This window comes from Urocampus carinirostris, chromosome 1, assembly GCF_059441175.1.
Source record: "Urocampus carinirostris isolate Australia breed hairy pipefish chromosome 1, RoL_Ucar_1.0, whole genome shotgun sequence".
In the NCBI taxonomy this organism is placed as follows: domain Eukaryota; kingdom Metazoa; phylum Chordata; class Actinopteri; order Syngnathiformes; family Syngnathidae; genus Urocampus; species Urocampus carinirostris.
The window spans coordinates 65,472,490-65,499,617 of record NC_142349.1 but is presented as its reverse complement, the minus strand read 5'-3'; the positions used below and the strand labels follow the sequence as shown (position 1 = coordinate 65,499,617).

At 38.6% G+C, this 27,128-nt stretch overlaps 1 protein-coding gene across 3 annotated transcripts; it reads right to left on the bottom strand.

Moving 5' to 3' along the window:
- Positions 1–3,516: 3,516 nt before the first annotated feature.
- Positions 3,517–27,088, bottom strand: LOC148376582 (dipeptidyl peptidase 9-like). 3 transcript variants are annotated; one of them, XM_088348756.1, is made up of 21 exons: positions 26,930–27,088; positions 24,810–24,891; positions 21,573–21,811; positions 21,270–21,382; positions 19,961–20,134; positions 18,252–18,423; positions 17,042–17,152; positions 16,746–16,874; positions 16,614–16,675; positions 16,439–16,539; positions 14,227–14,404; positions 13,829–13,988; positions 13,514–13,593; positions 11,961–12,113; positions 11,742–11,877; positions 9,477–9,622; positions 9,248–9,394; positions 9,018–9,170; positions 5,832–5,974; positions 5,627–5,738; positions 3,517–4,293 (listed from the first exon to the last, which is right to left on the bottom strand). In XM_088348756.1, the coding sequence occupies exons 2-21, from the start codon at positions 24,863–24,865 to the stop codon at positions 4,201–4,203; spliced, it is 2,658 nt and encodes an 885-aa protein (XP_088204882.1). In that variant the 5' UTR covers positions 24,866–24,891; positions 26,930–27,088; the 3' UTR covers positions 3,517–4,200. The 3 variants fall into 3 exon arrangements, with proteins under 3 accessions (XP_088204882.1, XP_088204884.1, XP_088204883.1); XM_088348758.1 differs by having other exon boundaries at positions 18,252–18,420; XM_088348757.1 differs by lacking the exon at positions 26,930–27,088 and adding an exon at positions 26,114–26,251.
- Between the last annotated feature and the right edge of the window lie 40 nt (positions 27,089–27,128).

Genomic DNA, 27,128 nt, shown 5'->3' with positions numbered 1-27,128 from the left:
ATTCATGTTTATAAATCAAACAAATGACACTCTGCAGTTCCAATTCACTCAAGTTACATCCACATCTCTGTTATAAGCATTTCTTATGATCAACAGGTTGCCATGACAACTGTCCTTGCAACAAAAGAAAGAAAAATCGGCGGCAGAAATCGCGCGTCTTCTTGAAGGGAGAACGTGTATTGTTTCGCTGCTAGATGTCGCTGTATTGTGCAGTGCAACCAAATAGGAATGCTACAAATCACAAAGAAGAATACAAACTACGGACTCAAAAGTGCCCTAGCCGCACCATTTGGCCTCTCATTTATTTGCACAGCCTTTTGCCAGGTTTTTGGGGTTTGGGGGTACCCGTAGATGCAAAAATGCACATTCATATGAGTTAGTGCATTTATGGTGATTTTTCAAAGCAATATTGTTTCTTTGAATTATATATTTTTTGCCACAAGGAGGTGCTAAATAATACACAATGTCCCTTTAACCAAAGACCAAAAGAGGCCAACCTAAAAATAAATGAACAAATAAAATATGCTTATGGTAGCTCTGAAGTTAAACACTATCTATCTATCTACGCTGATCATATCCCTCGAGAGGGTTGACCGACAGCAAGACAAAAACATACACAAAAACATAGAAAATGTAAAAAAAAAAGGAAAAAAAAAGGAAAAAGTGGCAAAAAACACAAGTTGGTCATGCTTTCGTCCCTCCAGATGAAACGGGACACAAGAAAGCGGCCGTGTCACTCGGGTCAGGGTGACAAAACACACTCTTTTGTTCAACAGCAGGGCCCGACAGCTTTCACTGGTTTACCCCTGCCGCATCATACGGGTGCCCTGCCCATCCCTTAAAACACGTCTAAATATCCCACTATCCTTTAACAACACCTCTCCTCTCCTCTCATTCCTAAACAAATAAAAACAAGCATTAAGGTAACAAAATTTATTAGCATTGTCCGGTGGCCCATCGGCCACCCTACTCGCCCCTGTGTGTCTAGTTAACTTTAGTCACACAGGAAACAGATAAATACACCGGAAATGCAACTTCAAAATAAAAGAGTACAAAACTGATAAACGTACAAGAGATGCAATTAGACTGATTATTGAAACGTTACTTCATGTGTGTGTGTGTGTGAAAGATTGTTTTTTATATTTAGGAATATAAAAACAAGTTATATTCACACAGTGAATTCTGAGAAATGTTACAACCAAAACGACCAACCTATCACATTTCCTTCTGAAATCTGCGTTCAGGCTCCAAGTCTCTGCACCATACAACACAGTCGGAACAATCACACTCTCATACAGTCCCCTCTTAGCAGCCATACTCATACTCCTGTTGCTAATCACTCTCCTCCTCGAAGCAACCAAAGCATTCGCCTAAAACGCGAAAGGTCATAGATTCGAGACTGGGTGGAAACATTTGAGAGGGATGGGCGCCACCAGGGTGTACTTGCCCAAAACACACCCCAGGAAATGGTGCTCTGAGGGAAATCAACCTAAATTGAAACAAAACAACATCATGAATAGACGCTCCACTACTTACGACCATTCGACTTATGAAAAACAGTAAATACGAAAAAAAAAAAATCGGGATGTGGAAAAATATCCAGATATTGCTGTTTGTTTTGTGTGCACCTTTTTCCGAGCACAGGACAGTACTGTAGTGCTTCTTTCCGCCGCTACCGGCGTGTGGGAGCACTGTGAGAGGTCACCCGGCATCCACCCCGAAGAAGAAATCCGCTTCCTCCTCCTAGTTTGTGTGTAAACATTCTAAACTGTATCTCCAGCGCGCTAAGAACTTTGACATTTTATTGTCTAATACCCTATTCAAAATGGTTGGTGTAAAGTGTAAGGGAGAGGCAAGCCGTTTCTTTTGAAATGAAAGTGGAATAAGAAAGCTTGATGAGGTTGAGAAAATGGTCAGATCGCTTTTTTGGGCCACTCTCTAACACGGAGGAGGATCTCTTGAAGCTTATCTTCCAAAAGTAAGTTGCACTTAACTTTAATTATCTTTGTAGAGCATATTATCTTATTAAACATTTATTTTTTTAGTACAAAAGTCGAGTCAAGTCATGTTTATTTGTGTAGCCCTTAATCACAAGGAGTCTCAAAGGGCTGTACAGACTGAAATGAAAGAGGAATAAGAAAGCTTGATGAGGTTGAGAAAATTGTCAGATCGGTTCTTTTGGCCACTCCAACACGGAGGAGGACCTCTTGAAGCTTATCTTCCAAAAGTAAGGTACACTTAACTTTAATTATCTTTGTAGAGCATATTATCTCATTAAACTTTTATTTTTTTTTGTACAAAAGTCGAGTCATGTTCATTTGTGTAGCCCTTAATCACAAGGAGTCTCAAAGGGCTGTACAGACTGAGGTTGAGAAAATGGTCAGATCGCTTTTTTGGCCACTCTCTAACACGGAGGAGGACCTCTTGAAGCTTATCTTCCAAAAGTTACACTTAACTTTAATTATCTTTGTAGAGCATATTATCTTATTAAACTTTTATTTTTTTAGTACAAAAGTCGAGTCAAGTCATGTTTATTTGTGTAGCCCTTAATCACAAGGAGTCTCAAAGGGCTGTACAGACTGAAATGAAAGAGGAATAAGAAAGCTTGATGAGGTTGAGAAAATTGTCAGATCGGTTCTTTTGGCCACTCCAACACGGAGGAGGACCTCTTGAAGCTTATCTTCCAAAAGTAAGGTACACTTAACTTTAATTATCTTTGTAGAGCATATTATCTCATTAAACTTTTATTTTTTTTTGTACAAAAGTCGAGTCATGTTCATTTGTGTAGCCCTTAATCACAAGGAGTCTCAAAGGGCTGTACAGACTGAGGTTGAGAAAATGGTCAGATCGCTTTTTTGGCCACTCTCTAACACGGAGGAGGACCTCTTGAAGCTTATCTTCCAAAAGTTACACTTAACTTTAATTATCTTTGTAGAGCATATTATCTTATTAAACTTTTATTTTTTTAGTACAAAAGTCGAGTCAAGTCATGTTTATTTGTGTAGCCCTTAATCACAAGGAGTCTCAAAGGGCTGCACAGACTGAAATGAAAGTGGAATAAGAAAGCTTGATGAGGTTGAGAAAATGGTCAGATCGCTTTTTTTGGCCACTCTAACACGGAGGAGGACCTCTTGAAGCTTATCTTCCAAAAGTAAGTTACACTTAATTTATCTTTATAGAGCATATTATTTTATGAAACGTAAATGTTTTTGTACAAAACAATAAAGGTACTTACACAAGCCTCAAACATACTTATATAAACCATAATCATACAAAATATAGCACTGAAGCAACTTACCAACAAATTCAACTTACTAACGATCGTCCAAATTTGTAATTTATATATGTATATGTATAATAGATATTTATTCCAAATTTGGGGTATTTTTTTTATATTTAATTGCATTTATGTACTGATAATTGTATTTATGTACACATTCATTCTAATATTGGAAATTGATTCCATAATTTCATAAATCTGGCAGTTCACCAAACGATAACAAAAGAAAGCTTGCGGTGGGTTCATCTGTTTATTCCGACATGTACAAATTGGATCCTGGTGTTACAAAGCGGTTTTAAACCTCCAGCGCTCAATTTTTTTGTCCGTTGTATCGCAGTTAAAAATCAAAATCAAACAAAAATACCAGCGTGATCAATCGTCAAGCGGTACTTTGGCAAATATAAATTACGTGTTTCCAAAGGCAAGCGGATGTTTTTTTAAACCATGTAAGGGGAGAAAAATACGGTCACGAGTTGGGCCTCTGTTGGCGTTCCTTAAAAATAATAATCAAAAGTCATAAAAATATTTTATTTTAAACATACTTAAAACAAGCGGACACGGGAAGAGACTTTCTTCCGTTTTCTTCGTGGTTACGATACATCGAATCGACAGGGTTCTGTACAAGCTCTGCCATAAACACTTTTCGACACATAAATTAGCACATTTTCAACTACGTACGTTGACTTCCGCTTGCACATCCGTGTACTCTGACCTCTTTCTTACAATTCGCGGCGGAGAAGAATACGATTTCGGTCCGATTTCGAATGTCCTTGTCGGCCGAATCTCTGCCTTGGTGAACTACGGCACGCACTGCACATGAAGGAGAGAAAAAAAAAGCGTGAAACGGCGACGGACCGAAGAGGGTTTTAGTGATCGGACTAGGCGGACAAAGAGCGTCCGGTCGGCTATTTTGTGTCGTTTCAGAGGTATTGTTGTAGAAAGTGCAGCAGCATGATCTCGTAGTGTTCTCCGGATTCGGGGCAGCGGATACTGTGTCGCTCGTTGGGGTAGACCTGCAAAACAAAAACATTTAGATGAGCTTAAAAAAAAAAGGTAGAAAGCAAAAACAACGTCTATTTGTATAATGACGTCACTCATATCCACTTCTCTGTTTGCATACTTGACTTGTTTACCTGACTGCCCATTTTGCACATCTGGTTAGCTGCTCCTCTTGCACTCTTTGCACTACTGTATAATACTATACAAAGCTACAATTATTTAGTATATTATTAGTACTTCAATACTCCAACTCAATACAACATTTTATTTATATCTGTACATTCAAGGAAACTGTGCGGGTCAGATGTATCGACATTTCGTTCTGTATACACGTGTACAAGAATGACAATAAAGTATATCTGAATCTGAAAACATACAGTGAAAAAAATAAGTATTTGAACACCCTGCTATTTTGCTATTTCTCCCACTTAGAAATCATGAAAGGGTCTGAAATTGTCATCATAGGTGCATGTCCACTGTGAGAGAGATAAACTAAAAAGAAAAATCCAGAAATCCCAATGCATGATTTTTTTAACAATTTATTTATAACTATTTGAACACCTGTGTATCATCTATAATTCTGTCCTTGAAAGACCTGTTAGTCCACCCATTAGAAGTCCACCTGCACTCCAGGTATCATCCTGAATCAGATGCACCTATTTGAGGTCGTGAGCTGTATAAAGACACCTGTCCACCCCATACAATCAGTAAGGCTTTAACTTGCGACATGGCGAAACCAAGGAGCTGTCCAAAGACACCAGAGAGAAAATTTTACACCTCCACGAGGCTGGAAAGGGCTACGGAGCAATTGCCAAGCAGCTTGGTGAAAAAAGGTCCACTGTTGGAGCAATCATAAGGTGAGGAATCAGCCCGGAACTACACGACAGGAGTTGGTCAATAACCTGAAAAGAGCTGGGATCCCCGTTTCTAAGGTTACTGTGGGTAATACACCAAGATTTGCAATCATGCATGGCACGAGAGGTTCCCCTGCTTAAACCAGCTTATGTCAAGGCCCGTCTTAAGTTTGCATATGACCATATGGATGTTACAATCCACCTTGCCACCATTGTTATGCAATTGTAATTAAAGATAAAATGTATCGACTGATCAATAATTGCACAAATATGATAAAGCATTTCCAATTTTGTCAGCATGTAAGGAGCACCGTATTATAGGGCACACGATCAAGTTTCTGGCCTGTTTGGGGTTTTTGAGTGCGCCTTATACTCCAGATAATACGGTAATAGAAAAGAAATGCTGTGTGTAACCTGAACTAACTTTTTTAAATTTTACTACAATAGCTTTTTCCCCTTTTTTCAGATACTTGCTTGGTCTGTGTTGTCATACCTGAAGTTGATAGGGTTTCCCCGCACGGATTATCTGTGACACCAAGAAATTGGTGTGGAAAAAGTGCACGTTTTCATCGAGAAATCCATGTAGAATCAGCAAACGGTTGGGTCTGAAAAGACAAAGAACAATAAATACGATGAACCTGCGCGTGCCGATGATATCTAGGTAAATATTGCAGCGCCGTGAACACGATTCAACTGACTCGCTGGGGAGTTTGTCCACGTGCAGAGCCACGGAGCCTTCCTCGTAACCCTGCTGGTTGTTTTCAGGCACGTCCATGTAGCGTTCCGTGTAGCCCGTGTCGTACGCCATCCAGACAGTCACCGGGGCCCCTGCAATGGCCAACTGACAGGAAAAAATGTATGATTAGGTAATTGAAATATAGAAAAGTGACTTTTTAGACTAGCGCTTTATCTTTGGACAGCAGGGTTGTCCATTTGGTACTGCTCAGCAATTCTAATGCCTTCAACTAGATAGGCAGGGTTGGGTAGGGTTACTTTAACGTGATTACTTTCAATTACTTTTGGATTAATCCAATACCAAATATGCTAATAAAAGACAAAAGAAACTAAATATGAATAAAATGACTCAATTTTGTGCAGGCTTGGGGAGTAGCACTATGATGACTTTGCACCAAATGCAATATTGCACAACCGTTACGATACCAACTTTATCACGACAACCCTGTATGTAACATCCCACATGCCGACATTTCTTGTGTAAATACCATGTAAATTATAACTATAGCCTTATCCCCCTTGTCTTATAACATTATCTTCTCTGTTCCTTTATCTTCTTGCTCATACCTCACTATGAATGTGTAAAACTGGAGTGTCATGCCCAATTTCGTTGTCACAATATGTTAGCCCATTTGTAACAATGACAATAAAGGTATATTCTATTCTATTCTATTCTATTCTAACAGAATACATGGAACGGCAATAATGATGTTAGCAAGCTGTTTGGATTTATTTTCATTTTGTTTCTGTCGCATTTTATGTTAGTTTTGCCGGAGATCAAAGCCAGGAGAGAAAGCTTACCACGTGTTGTGAGTCATCATTTTATTCATATTTAGTTTCTTTTGTCTTTTATTAGCATATTTGGTATTAGAGTAATCCAGAAGTAATTTATAGTAATCAAGTTAAAGTAACCCTGCCCAACCCTGCAGATAGGTTTCAATTTTTTTCTATGTAAAGCGCTTTGGGAGGTCTCGACTTGAAAAGCGCTATATAAATGCAGATCATTTCATTTCATTTATACCTTGTGAAACACTGACGCTATGTGGGTGGAATATGCAACTACAGTTGTATTTAATTTACTCAAAAGGTAAAGATGTGGAGCACTTAAAGATAGAAGTGCAATGACTAAATGGAAAACGGATGAATCACCAACTTAACTGCTATCTATTATTATGATTTCGTATTTCTTGACAAAGAAACCTCCAAATCTCCTCCATAGTAAATATTCGCCGCACGATTTGAAAAAACATTTTGGACATGTTGGAACCTGAGTTCTTAGGTTTCGCTTTGATAAATTTCCCGTTTTTTTTCTTGTAATAACTTGTTCATTTTACCTCCCATTTCATGTGGTTGTTTCGAGAAAGTATTGAATAATCTATATCAGGGGTCGAGAACCTATGGCTCACGAGCCAGATATGGCTATTTTCATGAGTACATATGGTTTGGTCCAGTATATATAAGGTGCAGTCTCAACCTAAGTTTATGGTGTCACACCAACCGACCCCGTTTTGGCCGTGCGTCGCCAGGGAATCCTTTAAATGGAAGTTCGATAAACAATGTTCACTGTTGAGACACTTCATGATGAAAACCCACAGAACAAACTGTAAACACTTAAAAACGTTTTTATGGCACCTTGTGTCCAAAACGGTCCAGACCCCTGATCTAAATTGGAAAATTGCAATGGTTGAATTTAAACCAAAAACATGTGATTCTTTTATAGTTTTCAGTCTGATGCCTGTGACTTACGCTTTAAATAAATAAATTAAATATTGATCAATATCTTATTTTCAACAAATCAGAGTTTGTTTGTTTTGTTTTTAGAACATTCATGGGAAATAATGTTGTTTTAAAACGAAGTCCCAATGTTTGACTAAGTAATTACATTACTTCAAATAACCTAGAGGCTCACCAAGCTTTTAAAACAGAGGACTACTCTTTTGTATATGTATTTCTAAAAGTACTTATATTATGACTACTTTATTACAATGTCATTATTATGTTATTACCAAGTTATTATTAGAAGTTGTCTTAAATAGGCTCAGTCAATTGCTGAAACATATGCCTATAGGGGAACTGATGGATTTACATGCAATGTATAAATTATAAATTAATTTTAGAAGAGTTTTGAAAGAATTGATCATGTATTCAAAGACACTGATCATGTCAATAATTTCTTATGCCAAATTACAGTACTTTCTGCACTTCAAGGCACACCTAAAAGCCTTCAATTTTTTCAAAAGCTGACCATCCGCTTTGAATCAGAAGAATTTAAACTTTCCAATGCTATGTGGATGTATTTCAGTGACCGTTAACATCATACTGACACAGTATCTGTACGTGTCTAAGACAGATATTTGCTTCTCAACAGTACGTTAAGGGGTTAATAAAGTCTGACTGTTTTGTTGACGTTCCTTCTCAAGCGCCTAATAGTCCGGTGCGCCTTATGTATGGAAAATATATGACAAAGGGCAGTTTTAGTGGGTGCGCCTTATAATCCGGTGTGTCTTATAGTGCACAAAATACAGTATACAGAAAATCACCATGACCCATTTCTGGTGAGCCATTTTCAGAACCAGTCCGTGTGGTATTCATGTGTTCTTAGGGTCTACCCGGTAGGCAGCATTTGGTGAGCCAAGATTTATAGGTTGATTTTCTTAAAGCATAGAGCCAGCTGGTCACTGTTTCTTTACCAAAAATTAATTGAACACTTACTAATGATACAGTCTGAGGAGATCATTTATTCCTCATGCCATGAGGCTCTTTAACTCCACCCGGGGGAGTAAATGCCCACATTAAACCCCACCCCCACATTTGCATATTACCCTATTTTATTACAGTGTGTATTTCCATAGCACTATTTAAATACTCCATAACAAACGTTATATTGGGTATTTTTATATTCTATATGTTTATTTTATCATTTTATTTTTCAACACAAGGATACTGCTGGAAGTGTGAATTTCCCTACGGGGATGAATAAAGTATCTATCTATCTATCTATCTTTTTGAAAACTAATTAAAAATAAAGATTCACCTTTAATTATGATTTCAGTCATATTTTCGCCATCCCTAGAGTTGCTCAACATCTTACTCAAAATATGAACAAAGTTTCTCTTTATTTCCCCTAAGGGTCAGAGGAAATTCCTAACCTTGAAAATGTTAGGCCTCTGGATGAGGCCCATGAGCGAGAGGAAGCCGCCATAAGACCACCCGTGAATGGCCACGCGGCTAAGATCCACAAAGTTGAACTTGTCGGCCACATACTGAAGGCCCTCCACCTGGTCTTCTATCTCCACTTGTCCCTGAGGGAAAACCATTTAGTGCAGTCAATTAACCTTGGAATATGAAATACGTGGAAAAGAAAAAGAATGAAGGTTACCATTTTGTTTTTCAGCGCGCCTTCAAATTCAAGGCCCCTTTGACAAGAGCCCCTCCCATCAATGACGACAACAGCATAGCCCAACGAGGCCAGCGTGTTTAAACGGAGATATTTCATCCCCTTGAAGGAGTTGTTTACCAATTGCACCTGAGAAAAGCAGAAATCAACGATAGATTTTTTTTTTCAGAAGGTGCTTTGCATGACGAAGCAAAGGCTTGGAGGCACGAACCTGTGGGCCTCCGTAGACAAAGAGAACAGTGGGATGCTTCCTGCCTGGCTGCAGGTTGTGAGGCTTGTAAACCATCCCGTAGAGCTGGAATCCAGACTTGCCAGGAAAGTCGAAAATCTCCGGCGGGTTGTAATTTCCTGGGCAACCTGGCAGACATATAAAAACAGTTGCCAACTATCTGGTGGGTGGTCAAAATAAAAGAGAATAACTGAGACACTAAAACCCAATGATGCCGTTACTCCCAGTATTCGAGAATGACATCAACATCAACCTTGAATGCAAAGCGCTCTTGGTTGTTGAGAATGAGACTAAAAATAGGCAAGCATCATTGATACAATCAAATCCTCAACAACAATTTGTCCCAAGTCTAGCGATTGTTCCAAAACAAAAACATTCAACTGGTTGGGAACTTTCACAATAGAACAGACTGTGTTTTGTTTTTCTAAAATGTCATCCTTGGGCTGTGTTTATTTTTCCCACATCAAATGTTGTCTTTTGCACGCATTATGGAAGGCTGCTAAAAGTAATTATTATTTCTGAAACTTGAAAACTAATTGAAATGCAACATACATCTGACAATGTTACTCAAGGCAGTGTCTGAAACTCATGACAAAAAGTTAGCTGACACCAGGGCAGACAACTCTGAAAAGTTGCCTCTTTCCACGATGCTTTTAATGTACTTTTACTTTAAGTAGCGCCATAAATTCTGTTAGCTTCTTTTGAATCTTTGTTCTGGGGCTGAGGTTTTGGCTTGATTCCTAAGCACTTAACCATTTTTCTTGCGTTCTCTGTGCGTTTTTTAGGGGGGGAAAATGATATGCAAATGCGCAACCTTATAACGCTGAGGAAAGTCCGGAAGCGCAAAGTTATTCGATGCAGTCTTCTGATTGGCTGCTGAGTATGGACATTGCCAAACGAACCGAAATTTCCAAACCGAACAAGATTTCGAAATCAGGATAAAGCAAACGTTGGATTTGAAAAAAAAAAATCTTTCTGTTGTTTCTTTTTTTTCCCCCCTTGAAAAAGTTGTCGGCCACCCGGGCGGAGACGTTTTGAAAAGTTGTACGCCTGACATAAAAGATGCATGCCCCGGGCGTCCAGGCAGACGTTATTTCAAACACTGTTTATAGTTTTCGAGTATCTTGTTTCAGACTGATCGGGAAGTTTTTCTGATGAGTACATACTGAAACTGAATCCCAAAAGTTTTCACTTTCCAATGATATGTAGCAAGACGTATTTCAGTGACTGGTGACGTCGTACAGACACGTATTAGTTTATCAAAAGTCCCGCGGCCCACCGGTGCGCCGTCAGAACGTTACGGGGTTAAGGTACCCAATATTATTAAAACTCTTTCTTGGTGAATATCTCATGTTTCAATGCGGGCACATGCGGCTTATACAGAGTTGCGGCTTATGTATGTACAAAATGTTTTTTCTTTTAAAATTGTACTGGGTGTGGCTTATATCAGGTGCGCCTTATAGTATGAATGTAGATAGATAGATAGATAGATAGATACTTTATTCATCCCCTAAGGGAAATTCACATTTCCAGCAGCATCCCTGAGCTGAGTAGAATACAATAATAAAGCAAAAAGAATACAATATACAAATACCCAGTGTGACGTGCAAATGCCCACTGTAGCGTGTTATATAGAGTAACTAAATAGTGCTACACAGAATACATATTGCAGTAAGATTCGGTAATATCCAATGTAGGTGGTGTGGTTTAATGTGGGCCTTTACTCTGCCGGGTGGAGTTAAAGAGCCTCATGGCATGAGGAAGAAAAGATCTCTTCAGTCTGTCCGTAGTACAAGACAGTGACAGCAGTCTGTCGCTGAAACTGCTCTTCTGTCTGGAGATAATGCTGTGTAGTGGATGCGATGGATTGTCCATGATTGACCTCAGCTTTTTCAGTGCTCGTCTCTCAGCTACTGTTGTTAGGCTATCCAGCTCTTTGCCCACAACAGAGCTTGCTTTCCTAGCCAATGTTACAGTAATTACATGATTATTTTGTGTTTTTGGAAGAGAATGATTTGGGAATTTTTGTTGCTGTTAAATGGGTTTGCATTGCTTTTCATTCCACTATTGTTACAACTTAGGCCATTCTCCAAGCATTGCCTCGTTAAATTTTTGCCAATTTATCCTGACACTTTTTATAGAGGAGTTCCATGTCTAATTTCGTTGTCCGCTAAGATTTGATCAATGCCAAAAAAGAAAATTCTAAAAAAAAAAAAGGTGACAAAAATTCTCAAACGTATTATTTACCTGGCGACTCCATCATGCTGGCCCAAAATTCGGGCGTTATGTGTAACGAGTCACCTTCCGAGCTTATCAGCTTGTAAACATGAACACAGGGAGGTGTGCTGACATTACTGTAGTGGCTGACGAAGAAATCAAAGTTCTGCCGGGTGAGAAAGGACAGAATAGATGAATTAAAATAATCAACAAAACATCACCAGAAAAAAGTCCATATCACAATCCTACTTGGCTAACGGAGCAGCTATGAGAAAAGCCGGGCTTGGTTAGTCTGACCACATCTCCTGGTGAGTCGTAGCTGACCACGTAAAGGTGATGCTCCAGCGGCGTGTCCCTGGTGCCTTGGAAATATACTAACTTTGTAATCTCGTTCACCCAGATCTAAAAAAGAGAAAAAGGTGGGCGCAAAAGGGTTAGAAAAAAAAAATGACATAACCATTGCAGGACAAATATTTCTATTTCAGGGGGTCACCAGTTTTTCTGAAGCTGAGAGTAACTTTTTGTAGCTGTTTAGTGCATAGAGTGTGTCATAAATTTCTTAAACACTTGTGTTATTACTATTTTGTAACTACATTACTATCATGTTATTATAATGCAGTGTCTGAAAATCATCACAAAAAGTTAGCGGACACCAGGGCAGACAACTCTGAAAAGTTGACTGCCCAGCCATAAAGTTGCCTTTCCCATTTTTCACAACTTGAAACACAATAAGACGACTCATCGCAAAAAAAAAACGTTTTTGCAAAGTATTAAGGATTGATAATCAGAATATATAACAGAACAACACTTTAAAACTAAGTTTATTATAAATCTACTTATAACATTGATTGCATGAATATGACATCCCTGTTTTCTATCTGCCATCAGTACGTACCTGTATTTAGTCATCTTCATTCATAAAATGTTTGCTACAAGCCACATGAACTCCTCTTTCCACGATGCTTTTAATGTACGTTTACGTTTTGTAGCGTCATAAATTTTGTTAGCTTCTTTTGAATTCATCTTCTGGGGTTGAGTTTTCGGCTTGATTCCTAACCACTTATCCATTTTTATTGTGTTCTCTGTGCGTCTACTTTGGAAAATGATATGCTATTGCACGACCTTATAACTCTCCGGAAAGTCCGGAAGCACAAAGTTATTCGATGCAGTCTTCGGATCGGCTGCCGAGTATGCAAATTGCCAAAAGAACCGAAATTCCGAAATTTGCAAACCGAACGAAGATTTTGAAATCGGAATAAAGCAAGCGCTTGATTTGGGAAAAAAAAGGAAAGAAAATTAAAAAAAAACAAAAGATTTTTTTTTTCTTTCTTGAAAAAGTTGTCGGCCACCCGGGCAGAGACGTTTTATAAGTTGTACGCCCGACGTAAAAGATGCACGCCCAGGCGTCAGGGCAGACGTTATTTCAGACACTGTTATAAGTAGGTTTAAAATAGGCTCATTCAACTATTAGAACTATTAATGGGCTAATTTTTTAAATACTTTTTGGAGAATAAATCCTGTATTTAAAGGCACTGGTCATGTCAATAGTTCCTTAGGCCATTTATAACTCAAATTTCCAAGAAAAACAAAATGACCAATAACTGTTGAGCTATTTTCCATACTGATCTGCGCCGCAGGCTACTTAGCTTTTCTTAGTGGGCTACCTGGTGCTTGCAAGCACCACGTTAGTGACCCCCGTTTTTATTTTTTTCACAGGAAGTAAAATGCTGTCAATCAATCAACCAATAAATGATATAAAAATATATATTTATAGCGATAGTCAAAAAGGTATTTTGTCTTACCTTCGACCCGTGTCTGGCGAGCACTTCCCATTCTCCGCTAGTTAATGCAACTTCACTTTTGATTGCACATTTAAATTGTCCTGTTGGAACAGAGTAGCAGGATGGACTTAGACAATTCCACAAGCTGCATTTACAATTGTAAATGCAAATACATTCGATTTTTTAAATCATAAATCAAAATTGGAAAATAGCCAAATGAAATAGGAAAAACATAAATTCTGATAATAAAAAAGAATTACAATTAACAACAGATAGACAGATGAATGAGGGCCAAAGAAAACAAGTAAACACAGTCAGTGTGTTATTCGTATTTACCTTCTATGTGCTGGAAATCGTCCGTCCACTTGTAGCAGCTAGGTTGTAACAATGATGTGATTTTATACAAATGACTGAAACCAGTTTTAGACTCGTTGATCCAAATGAAACTAAATTCTTCCTCTGACGTTTGAACAAATGGATAAAATATATCATGAACCTGTGAAAAGAGGAACAAATTGTTAATCTGCAAGGATTTTTTTTAAAAAATCCGAGTTAGTAGTAATAATCAAACAATAAGTGGCTGCCATATTTGTGGAATTTTTGTGGTGTTTTCCTAAACACGCTTCAAAAGATGTTCAACAATATTTCCAGACCTTATTTATGTATTGTTGTTTATCCAGGCAGTTATTATCAATTGAAAATATAGCACATCCGTAAACACATTAAGGACATACATTGATCCAAACATCGGTGGTCTCTTCATAGATGACATATGGTTGCGTGGTAACAGGGATAGCTTCCAGACTGGCTTGTCTCTGTGCTGGATCATCAGTAACGGGGATAAAGAGCGACGGAGGGAGCAGGACGAGCTGCAATTTCCTCTGACTGCGGTCCAGCAAAACAGCCCAGCCACTAGCAGGAAGGAACAGACGGTGCATGAAGATTTTTTTAATCATTTGAAGGTTGTTTAGGTTGTTAGTCACAGCATGACATGTTACTAAAACAGAAAATGCTTTCACTTCAGATAATCAGCATGATGGCATGCAAGTTCAATATGAGTAGTTGAGATCATAAAGTGAAACTCAACATAACAGGTGAGCAAAGCAAGTGATTTTTTTCTAAGCTAGTTTTTACCATGTGATTTTGAATGATGGGCACATCCAGGCTGTACTTGACGAAGACACATAAATAAACTGTGAACCATGATCCAAAATGGAGTATTGATTATAAAATGGTTGTAGTAATAAACTTGATTAAGGTTCATTATAACTTTTTGTTTTCTATATCCTCAGCTTATCACCTGTAAAACTGCTGTTTTTTCTGGTCCTTCTTATTAGAGGACCCATTCTATTTGTAATCAATCAAAATAAAACATGAAGCTGATGTTGTTCGCAATTTGTAAGGGTCAGACTGTTTCCACACCATATACAATTTTGTTCGTCCAAGGTATGTTTCTGTTATTTATACAAAAAACTTCAAAATAAGATCGTCGGGGCACCACTTCCTGGGGTGTGTTTTGGGCAAGTAGAGCCTAGGTTGTAGCAGAGATCAAGACAGACCTCTACAGCTGTATCTGGCCATTTTTCCCCATTTGTTATAGCTACTAATGTGTACAGCTAAGATAATGCCACTTAATAAAAATGAGTGATATATTTTTCCTAGCCAAGGCATGTGTGACACTAAGCATTGGAGAACTTTTATAATGTTTAGAAGTGACGTATTTTCACATAATAAACACACCTATAATCATATACAGTACACTTTATGCAATTTCTATAGGTACTTTTTACAGTTCTCATAACAATATATTGTCATTAGAGTTATTACTGATGAAGTAGGTATTGGGTGATTGATCAAGTAGTGTGTCTCACCAATACTAATCTTTGGAGACATATTTACCGAAGCTGCATAATGGTGTTGTAATTGTAAACAGAAACAAATACACACATCAAAATATTAATAGTTTTCTGTGCTTATTGTGGTCTCTCGAAGTCCAAAATCAAGAGCGATAAGCTCATACAAAATGCTGCAGCGAGGGTTTTAACCAAGACAAGAAAGTTTGATCACATTACCCCATTTTAGCTAACCTGCATTGGCTCCCTGTCAGCTTAAGATGTGATTTTAAGGTTCTGTTGGTATTATACAAAATTATGCATGCTCCTTCATATCTTTCAGATTTAATTTCCCTCTATGTTCCGGTCCGGAGCCTTCGCACTGAAAATGCTGATCTACTAGTGATCCCAAGAGCCAAGAAGAGATCCGCAGGTACGAGCGCGTTCTCCATTCGGGCCCCGGTGCTGTGGAATGCTCTTCCCCCTGAGATTCGATCTGCAACCTCAGTGGAACTGTTTAAATCTAAGCTTAAAACACACTTCTATTCTATAGCATAAGAAAACCAATATTTTATGTTGACAATATCTGCGTATGATTTGTTATTGCAACAACCATTTTGGCCTGGTCATCCTGGAAGGGGGATTACCTCATGTGCGGTCCGTTATCAACGTTTTTCCCTTTCCCTAATGTAGGTTTTAGATCAGGGGATGGTGTAATAATAGTCTGTGGTTTGCAATAATCTGTGGTCGGCGAAGACCTTTGAGACTCTTTGTGATCAAGGGCTATACAAATAAACATGACTTGACTTGTTTGTTTTTTTTAATATAACATGCAGCAAATAGAAATAGTTGTCCGTGTTGGTTTCTAGAAGCAAGATTGTAACGGTTATTGGTATCAATACGAAAAACAGCTATTCTGCATCCCTAAAAATTAAGATTATTTCTAATCTCCCCATCATTATTTGAAAGAATTTTCTACATTAGAATTGGAATGAAAACATATCACGTATGTAAAAAAAGAAAAAATGAATTGATGACAAGTGAATCAAATATTAGAAAAAGATTTTGGTGCAGCCCTATACACAATTATTGGTATGATGGAAACAACACTTACTATTTGCCGTCACTTGTCCATCCTACCCGAGCGATGTATTCCGTCCCTGGAAATAAGGTGGAGAAGGGGACGGCCAGCTCTTTATCTTGCATGCTCACAATCTATAGATTAACACACAGTACACACCGTTAGTTTATGACATTGAAAAACAAAAATAACGTATGAGGTGACTCACTCTTCCTTGATGGTCAGTCTTTATCTCTGATAGTTTAAGAGTAGCCTGTGGATTTTTGCTACCTGGAAACAAAAGGTTTGATTAAGTGGCAATGAAAAGGTTTTAAGTGAGGTGGTCTATAGATGTGTGTACCTGTTCGAGGGTATCTGTATGCATCGGCTTTGCGCTCTTCCAGAGCCGGAGATGGCACGTGAATAATTTCTACTTCTGTCTCATCTACCTCCTCATAGAGCAGATAAACTGTTTTTCCTCCACTCGAGTCTACGAGGGATATAAAACGAACAAGCAAATTAAACAAACAAACACATTGGGTGTGTTTATAGGCAGCAACTTATCTGACAAAAATTTACAGACGATAAGAGTAAAACAGTATCAGGTAGCATAACAGGACCGTTAATGCATATTCAATCTGAGGTTGGATTACTGACCTTCCTCTACTGTTGGATTCCACCAGTATCCTGTAAATCGATCAAACTCTTCTTGGATGACAAAAGTTGCTACACCTGCTGACTTGGGGTCTTCTTTGACATTATCCACACCTAGAAAAGAGTTGAAAATGAAGTGTACTTATTTTATCTAATAAAGTGGTTAAAGCTTGTACATTATTCCCTCGATTTTCGTGGTTAATCCATTCCATAATACTCCGAAGTAAGTGAATTTTCATACAAACTCTGGCTCACTCGCAAATAAGCCTTATGTGGATTGGTTGAGGACAGCACGGCGGCGCGGTGGTTAGCGCGTGTGCGGCAGTTCTGAGGTCATGGGTTCAAATCCAGCTACCAACCTTCCTGTGTGGAGTTTGCATGTTCTCCGGTTTCCTCCCACATTCCAAAAACATGCATGTCAGGTTAATTGGCCGGTCCAGATTGTCCGTAGGTGTGAATGAGCGAGTGAATTATCTGTCTTTGGGTGCCCTGCGACTGGCTGGCAACCAGTTCAGGGTGTCCCCTGCCCACTGCCCAAAGATAGCTGGGATGGGCTCCAGCACCCCCGCGACCCTACTGAGGATAAGCGGTGCAGATAATGGATGGACGGATTGGTTGATGTTTTTCTCCAGTGCATTTCCATTTTATGTTCTGACCCAACAGCAAAAATGCCACAATTGTTGCGATCCCAATATAGCGTATGCCGCAGTCGTATCCATCCATATATAGTGAAAATCCATGCTTCTGGCAAGCCAAGTACGAGCACAATTTGTAAATAGACGGGACGCGGCAATATGGCCCACTTTGGAGCAAACAAGCATGGTACTTCACTGACATGAATGAAATCATTCGTTATTAACTGTCAAAAATTGAATGCGAAAACAACAACCATTTACATATTGACATTGCTTGGGATTTTCACCTTAGGCTTGCTTGTAAACGACATGTATAAGGGGATATTTGTTTATCACGAGACATGTAAACGGTTTGTTCGAATCGCTCCAATTAGTGCCCAGGTGACAGTAGGAAGTTGTCCCGATTGGTTTGCCTGTAAAAGCACTTGTAAAGTAGCGCTGTAATTCCCCAAAGTATGCATCTGTCTATGGGACTTATCAATAGAAAAATCTGCGACCAAGCCGAGAGATTTGAACCAAGAATCGGAGAGGGAATACTGTATATTTAATTAAGAAAATATCCATTTTAATCCTGGCACCTTTGTGACAGTAGGTGAGTCTCTTTTCCTCTCCAGTTTTAATGTTAGCGATCCACAGGTCGTTATTGTTGATGAAGGCTATAAAATCGGGGTTTCCTGGGCAGATCTTCGGATCCATCCGTGTGCCCGAGCACTGGGTCTTGATCTCCACGGGCTTTACAGGAGCTGACTGCTAAAACCACAAGACAGGAAGATATTTTAATGCATTGAACACATCAGAGACAGGCTTGGGGAGTACGGCTAACATTTAGCGGGCTTTATGGATACCCCAAAAAATGGACTTATATTTCCTTACAGTTACAAAAAAAGATGCCATTAAATTAAAGGTATATTTTGTAAAAATAAGGATTACTTTGCACGATTAAAATTCAATTTAATAGCATTTTATGGTTGCACTCTACGGGGGAAAACAGTCTGGTGTGCATTAGTTTTAACTCATTATTCTTTTCCTTGTTTTGCAATGGCTTTACTTATATCTCTGTTCAGTCCTCTCCCTCTCTGCGGGCTAATTCTTTCCACACACGCACACAAACACACTCACTCTAAGGACAACCCCCCGAGACTCGCGGAACTGCGCAACGTGCCTGACTACAAAACATGGTTATATGACCAAGAACCTTGCAACAACAGAAAAGGGCCATGTAATTAAATTACAACTAACGAGGCAACTCAACAAACAAGTATGAACGAATAAGATAACATGAAATGATAAATGCACCACGGCATCCTTTGAAGTATCCATTCATTGTCTTCATGCACTCATCGTCTTCATGCACTCATTTACTCTTACATTTGACATGATCCTAGAGAGAAGGAGAAAGATGACAAGAAGTCCCAGAGTGTGTTGGAAATTTAGAAAGTGAACACTTTGTGTGTTTAAAACTAGAGTATCTTAAACTATACTATTATAAATCCAGATTTGTGTGTGTTCGTGTGTGGCTTCTAGGCTCAGAAACTGATTTTGGTGAGTACTTTTAGCCTTCTGGGAGTGTCTTGTCAAGGCACCCCCAATAAATACCAACAAAATCGACGAACATTTGCTTTCGCGTACAAGCAGCTCTAGAGCCGAATGCGGTCATACTACTCTTTGGCACTCCCTAGTGGTCTGAAATTTTTTTCGTCAAAACACAGCCCCAACAACCTCGCTTAAGTAGAATCCCCAGGAACGCCATGCCCAACAATGCCAAGTCCGGCAATGCTGAGCCATTATGCTTGTGTGAACTAAAACAAAGCATTTCTTATGCGCCATGTGAAAGAGAAAGTTTTATTTTTGCTCAATACACTTTAATACGTGGTAAAATGTGAGAACTTTTTTGTTGGACAACAAGTACCTAATCTTGGTTTCCTTTATTTTTTTTCAAGGTTACATCGATCATTTATCTTAAACAAAATTTAGTATTTTTTTTTATATTTAGTTAATTTTGTCTCTTGTTAGAATATTTGGTATTGGAGTAATCAAAATGTAATCCAAAGTAATTAAGTTACATTACTGCAATATTATGGTAGTTGGATTTTGTTACTGATTACATTTTTAAAAAAGGTAAACAGTAACTGTATCAGATTACATTTTCAAAGTCACCCTCCCAACCCTGAGATACATGTGGAATTCAACACTAAATAGTCATGTGCACCTTTCAAATCTTCCTCTCATTGTCTTAAATTGTAATCAGATAAATGATTGACTAGTATATAAATGGACATCGACTCACAATGAAGCCATTGTTGCCTCCATCCCGACAGTAAAACAGGCTATTGCTGGCCTGAAAGAGGAACAGGCCTGTTTGAGTGTGGTAGTCATAGGAGGTGATTCCAAAAGCTCCGAGGCGTTTACGCTCCCTCAGCAGTTCTTCCTCTCGGGAGTAGGCCCCTTGGTGCGGTGTCGCCTTCAAGGAAAAGTGGAAGCTCAATTACATGAACACACTGTGTGGTCAGGAAAATGAACACACTGCCTCTATTAGTCTCTTTCAACTCAATGGGTGTAGCTCCAGTTGAAAGCTAACAATAATAGCAAGTTCTGGTGTCACTTTTTTACAGGGAAGGAGAACAAGAACAACAATCTTGTGGGGGATAAATAATCATTTTCACATCTTTCTAAGTGAAGCTGAGATCTTAAAATAGCCTTTCTTCATCATTAAATTGCAAACTGAGTAGTTTCGTAGCAACTAGGGCAGATTTCACATTATTCCTTAATTGTGTGGGTGGATCCCTTAACCACTATAGCAGACATGGGACCAAGTCACACATGTGCAAGTCTCAAGTAAGTCTCAAGTCTTCACCTTCAAGTCCCAAGTAAGTCCCAAGTATTTTTTTCTTGGGCAAGTCAAGTCACAAGTCAAGTCCCGAGTCTTAGATTGCCAAGTCCAAGTCAAGTCACAAGTCATAAAAACAGCGACTCGAGTCGACTCGAGTCCAAGTCACTAAGTCTCAAGTCCCCATGTCTGCACTATAGTCACGGGGGCACCATTTACTGTGATGTGTCTTGGGCAAGTAAAGCCTGGTGTCGTCTATACCGCTCAGGCTAACTAATGTTTCCACCCGGTCTCAAGCCGGGGATCTTTCACTTTTTAGGCGAATGTGCTAATCAATGCACTATGGAAACACTTATCAACTGAAACAGCTTCATAAAATCATGGTATTATGTCTGAAGAAGAATGCTTATTGATATGTCTAAAGAAAAATACATTTTCCTTAAACATATTTATATGAATTGCTATTAGATTGGAGTCAATCCCCCAAAAAACGATAAATCAAATTTAATCAAACTTGTGAATCAAAATCGAATAGATTCAGTATATTAGTGTCAATCCCCATCCCAAGTTTTACCACAGCAAAATGCTTAATTCAAAACAAACATAATTTGTCTCCCATCATTAAGGACATTAAATAAATTAATGCATATACATTGTTGTCAATCAAAAATATCTCCCAAAAACCATTTGACAACAATAATTGCTGTCAACAACAATTTTGATCATCAATAGATGAAATGTACAACACAAACCACAAGTGACAACTCACCTGGAAATGGTCAAGCATTTGTTTCCACGACAAAACTAAGAGAGCCTCTTTTCGGATCTTCTTTGGGATTTCCGAGTAGAGCAAAGAATTTTCCCTGCTTCCGTAAGGCATTCCTGATAAAAACAAAGAAAATGAGTTAAAGGAACAAACAAACACAAGGATGAATGTAACGAGATGATTCTTCTTAAATCATGAGATCATATTTGTGCAAGGCTAGGGTAGAAAAAACACAACATGACTTAGGGTGAAGAAGTAGATTTTACAAAACACTAAGAAGCATTTATAAATCTTGATAATCCCTACCGAGGTAGTATAACCGATGGGAATGGGGAGCGTTTTCATCCTTCTTCTGCACAAACTGAAAGTCGTGAGGAACTTTGTTGGCGATCATGCCCGAATACTTCCTGCTACAGTGGATGATATCACGGAGTCCTTCCCACGAGTGTTTCTCCACAAAGAACTGAGAGGGTACGTCTTCCATCTCCACTACCTCTGTGCTGTCAGACAGGCCGTCTACTGCTGTCATTCTCACTGCAACACAACTAAACATTGCGAAAACAAATTAGTGCTACCAAATCGACTTTAAACTTACACTTTTTTCTGTAAACAGTGAAAGCTCCTCCTGATTTTGCAGCAGGATATTATCCATCCATCCATCCATTATTTGCGCCGCTTATCCTCAGTAGGGTCGCAGGGGTGCTGGAGCCCATCCCAGCTATCTTCAGGCAGTGGGCAGGGGACACCCTGAACCGGTTGCCAGCCAGTCGCAGGGCACACAGAGACAGACAACACACTTGCTCATTCACACCTAGGGACAATTTGGTCGGGCCAATTAACCTGAACTGCATGATTTCGGAATGTGGGAGGAAATCGGAGTGCCCGGACGAAACCCACGCAAGCAGGGGGAGAACGTGCAAACTCCACACAGGAAGGTTCCATCTCATGACCTCAGAACTGTGACGCACATGCGCTAATCACTGCTCCACCGTGCTGCCCACAGGATGATATTATCATTGCAACTAAACTGTTAATAATAGGATAAAAGTCACAGTTTTACGCTAAATTCAATTCAAATTATCATTGTAGTGAGTACAAATTTAGGTACCTAACTAAATTGGCGCTTTTTTTTTACCCAAAACAAAAATCCCTGATCCTTATTTTTTTCCAAGTAAAGGTAAAGCTCCAAATGGTTAACTTTAACATTGTTGACTGATAAAATCTGGAGAAAAACGATGGGAAAAAGATGTATTAAAACGCCCACAAGTGGACTGGGCAATATGCTTTTTATGTAAAATGTGTTTTGGTGAGACTGCAATGCTCTTTATTTTTATCTGAGCAGTAGGAAAGCAGTTTTTATTTCTTAAATTGAGATTATTTTACCTACATGATAATACAAGCAAGCACAAAGCACGAATGCATTAATGGGGATTTAAGTTTGTCAGTTTTCATTTGACATGTGGTCATTATTTATTTATTTTCCTTACTTAAAAGATTGGATATGATGAATTTATTTGTAATAAATTAACTTATATAAAGTGTAGGAATTAAAGACATCTACCTGTGCCTATAGTGTCCCAAAGGCAAGAGACGTAATGTCATCGCCACAGAGTTCATTATTCGACAAAAATATGAAAGCCATAAATGATGCAATGTGTATTTTACAATGAGATACTCAAAAATTCGAAAACAAATATTTTTTTCCACAGTGATTTAGGATCTAGTATCAGTAATGTCATACAAACACTGCTACTCAGGCTCATCTCTGAAGAGCGACATGACACTGTAGCCCAAAAAACTACAGCGACCAAATAATGAAAGTGTTGTATCTGAGTCTTATCGGGAGGCTTCCCCTGCTAAAGGTAAAAATCGAAACCAGTACTATATGCTACATGTGGGGGAGCAAACAACACAAAAAACGACCTTGAGATGGATGGGCGCCACCAGACGCACCACAGGAAGTTGGTGCCCCTATGACCCAGGTGGTTAAGGGAGCCGTGTGAGCATCAAATGTATCTTGTTGTTCCAATGTGAGCAAAATGTTCTACGGACAATAAAGATCTTTGTTCTACAATAGACAACCATAAATAGCGGCAAGGTTTTACTGTGAAGGAGCTGAAAATTGGAGTACTTATGATAATTTATGATTAACCACTAAAATAAATAGTTTGTTATTTACATCCATCCATCCATTATCTGCACCGCATATCCTCAGTAGGGTCGCGGAGGTGCTGGAGTCCATCCCAGCCATCTTCGGGCAGTGGGCAGGGGACACCCTGAACTGGTTGCCAGCCAGTCGCAGGGCACACAGTCGCAGTGCAGACAGGGACAGACAATTCTCGCTCATTCACACCTAGGGACAACCTGGACCGCCCAATCAACCTGACATGCATGTTTTTGGAATGTGGGAGGAAACCGAAGTGCCCGGAGGAAACCCACGCAAGCACAGGGAGAACATGCAAACTACACACAGGAAGGTTGGTAGCATAATTAACCATTTGTAATTTAATAATTACCGTAGTAGTAGGTGACTCTTGAATCAGTGAGCCGTATTATTCAGACTGAGCTCTTCTTTTTTGTCAAACTACTGATTTAAAATGAATTTTATTTTTTATATTGTAATATTTCCATTGGTTAGATGGGATCAATATATTTGAGTATTCAAAGGTTATGTAAACATACTAGTATCAGTCTTAAAATTGAGGTATACTATAACCCCATGTTACAACGTCCCTAGTTTACAATATTTGAACGCTACAATGTGGAATAAAACGTTTTTTTTCAGCCTCGTTACGGCACTTTTCCCACATTATGAGATCATGAACAACTTATTTTGTGTGACCAAAAGCTTACAAAATTCAAACTTTGCAGTGTTTGTGTCCTGTGACCTGATGGTAAAGGGAGAAGCAAGTGCGTGACAACAATGGAAACAAACCGTGAACTCATAAACAAATATGTTAAATGCACATGCATCAATATCCCCGCTCAGGAATATGGCCGCAACCAATCGACAACAATCAGGACAATTATTAAGAATAAGGGGGCGATTAAAGCAACAGTCTTCAAAGGAAATGCCATATCTAATAATAATTGGCCGTCTTCTCCCACCTCTGCATCCACTCACAAACTCCACTACACCAGCTCAAGTCACATTACACAAAAGTTTGATAATATTTCATTTTTCCTTTATACTTATTCATAATGTTATTCAATCATATACATGCATGTTAAATATATGTAGTACTTACTGTATACTATTTTGTTACTCCTGTTTAAAATGTAAATCTGGGGTACCATAGGTTTGGAAAGCAGTCGCTTATTACCATAGAATTCTATCCCTTGCCATACGACAATTTCACTTTATGATCCCCCCCTCTGACGGATTAATTCAATATCCCAGGGGTCTACTGTACATATTCCCTAATATTTTAAGTACACTTAGTTGTTTGCCTTTTGAGATTTTAGTTGAACGCCGTGACATCAGTCAGACTAGAAGAACTGTTCATCTACCTTGACAGGCATTAGGAAAATGAGACGCAATACCTTTTCCAGATTCCTTCTTTAGTCTCGCAAAGCTTGACCTTCTTGACTCTATGCATCCACCGGTCAACACGCCTTTCAAAGCCTGCAACATGTAAACAGCAGGTACAACAGGGAAATTCCTCAACTAGTTGACAGTCACAATTGCCTGCTTCTTCCAAGAAGATAAGTGCAGCTTTAAAGAGTGTGTTTGCTGTCATGTTTTCGTTTGCCGCATCAGTCCAAAGAACATGCCCTAAACAAAAATCAGGCCCACAAAGTAATCCTTTCACTGAGATGTTATGCAGTACTGTGGTTTGGATACCAAAACCTATCAGGTTTAATCGTCTTTTTTATTTGCATTAAGACTAAAATATTTGTCTTCTGGTGGGTTAGAAGCAAAGTACAGTATGATCCACGCAATTCTCCACATTCCTTCCTTTATAATCTGAGTTGGGATAAGGATTAGAGTGCTGAGAATTGTACTGCATACTCTGCTGATAAAAAGCATTTATCATGTGTGGAAGAATGAATTTACTTAATTTCCAAATGAGCACAATTTTACAGTAAAGCAACACATGCTTATTTAAAAAATTGAGTAAATATTTTAAAGCTCATAGTTTTCAGGGATTTACTTACACTTACTACACTTCGATGTGACATGCATTCCAGTTATTGTTGCAGTTAGCATAAATGTTTCATGATTTTATTTTGAAGGAACATGTTATATATTTGCAATGTGCATGAGATGTACGTGATTGGTTGTAGCATCAATATTATCTGTAGATGCTTTTGCTAATAACGTGAGATACTTATTGCATGCACATACCATTAGTTTACTCGCAAACAGTTAAACAAATACAATATCTCTCAGCCCCTGGCTGTTAATGATTTTGTTGGTTAGTTACCGGTAACCTAATTTTAAAGAATTTACAAAATCAAAAATAAATTTGAGTGATTATTAAAAGCCCCAAAAATGTCTGTAACAAGAAAAGCATTTGTGAACAGAAATAAAGGATTTGTAATGAAAAAAGATATTTTAAAAAAGATGGTGGGTTATTATTAATATCAAAAGAGCTGCAAACAAAAATTATGTATTTTGGGGAAAATGTTTTAAAAATAAAGAGAATTTTCCACATTTGTATCCAGATAGATACTTTATTCATCCACATGATTTAAATATTTTTAACTGCGGTATCAGGGGTTAAGAATGTATAAGATCACCACCTGAGAGCAGATTAATGTCATATCTTGATGGTCAACTATATTTGATCAAAATTCAACAGATCTTTGGAGGGAAAGACAAAGGGTTTTGTTTTGTTTTTTACCTTGACTTGTATTTTAGTCACTTAGGGTTGAAAGGTATGATGAATTCACGACAGCAATACTTGGTATAGCATGTTTAATATTCACTGTGCTGAAACAATTGTGACGGAGTAACAAACATTTACTGCAGAGTATAAAAATAACTAGTAAGCAAGCAAAATGTGACTGACGTGCATCACGTGAGTTTGCACTGTTTGTACTTCATGACTAAGAAAGGCAATAAAAGATACGAATGCATAGTGCCCGTTTGTCATCAATTTCGTCCTTCATATTATTTTACGACTTTTAAGTAAAATATAAATATCAGCTCTAATAATCAAGTCATCGTTATGGACAATGTAAATGACAGAAAACTGGGAAAAACAAGCCACATGGTTGTAGATGCCCATTTTTTATGACATGTAGAAAAATGAACATTTAGCCAATATGTGAAGATTAAAAATCAAGTTAGTTTAAATTATGGGACATTTGCTTATGTTGGGAAGATGTCGACAATAGATCTTTGTTCTCCGGCTTTATTTACTGACACATCGGGAGCGCCGGTCATTTCCGATCCGGTGTTGGCACGTAAACAACACGTTACCAAAAAGAGTCATGGCAGAGGGTGGGGAACCTTTATCCCCTCTTTCGGGTATTACAAATCGAAGTTATATTCTTGTGTTGCTGATTTTTGACATTTCCTTTCCTGGCTCACGATTTCTAGTGTTAATTTAGCTCATTGCTAGCCGGCCGATTGCTAATGCTAGCGGTTTCGGTTTTATTTATTTAATCAAACACACAGTCCCAATGAAACATGACATAAAAAGATATTCACTTACCAAACTACCGGCTGTTTGTAGTACCGAGTAGGGGGCTTACTAGCTTGTTAATATTATGGCACAACTAAAGGTTTTAGCCATTGCCCAGTGTGGCCACACAAAAATGTAGCTTCCTTACAGAGCGGAAAACGGGCGGAACCTCCTGTAGGAACGCATACACACCCGGTGCGATTTCAGGAACGCACTGTGCCCCTCCCGA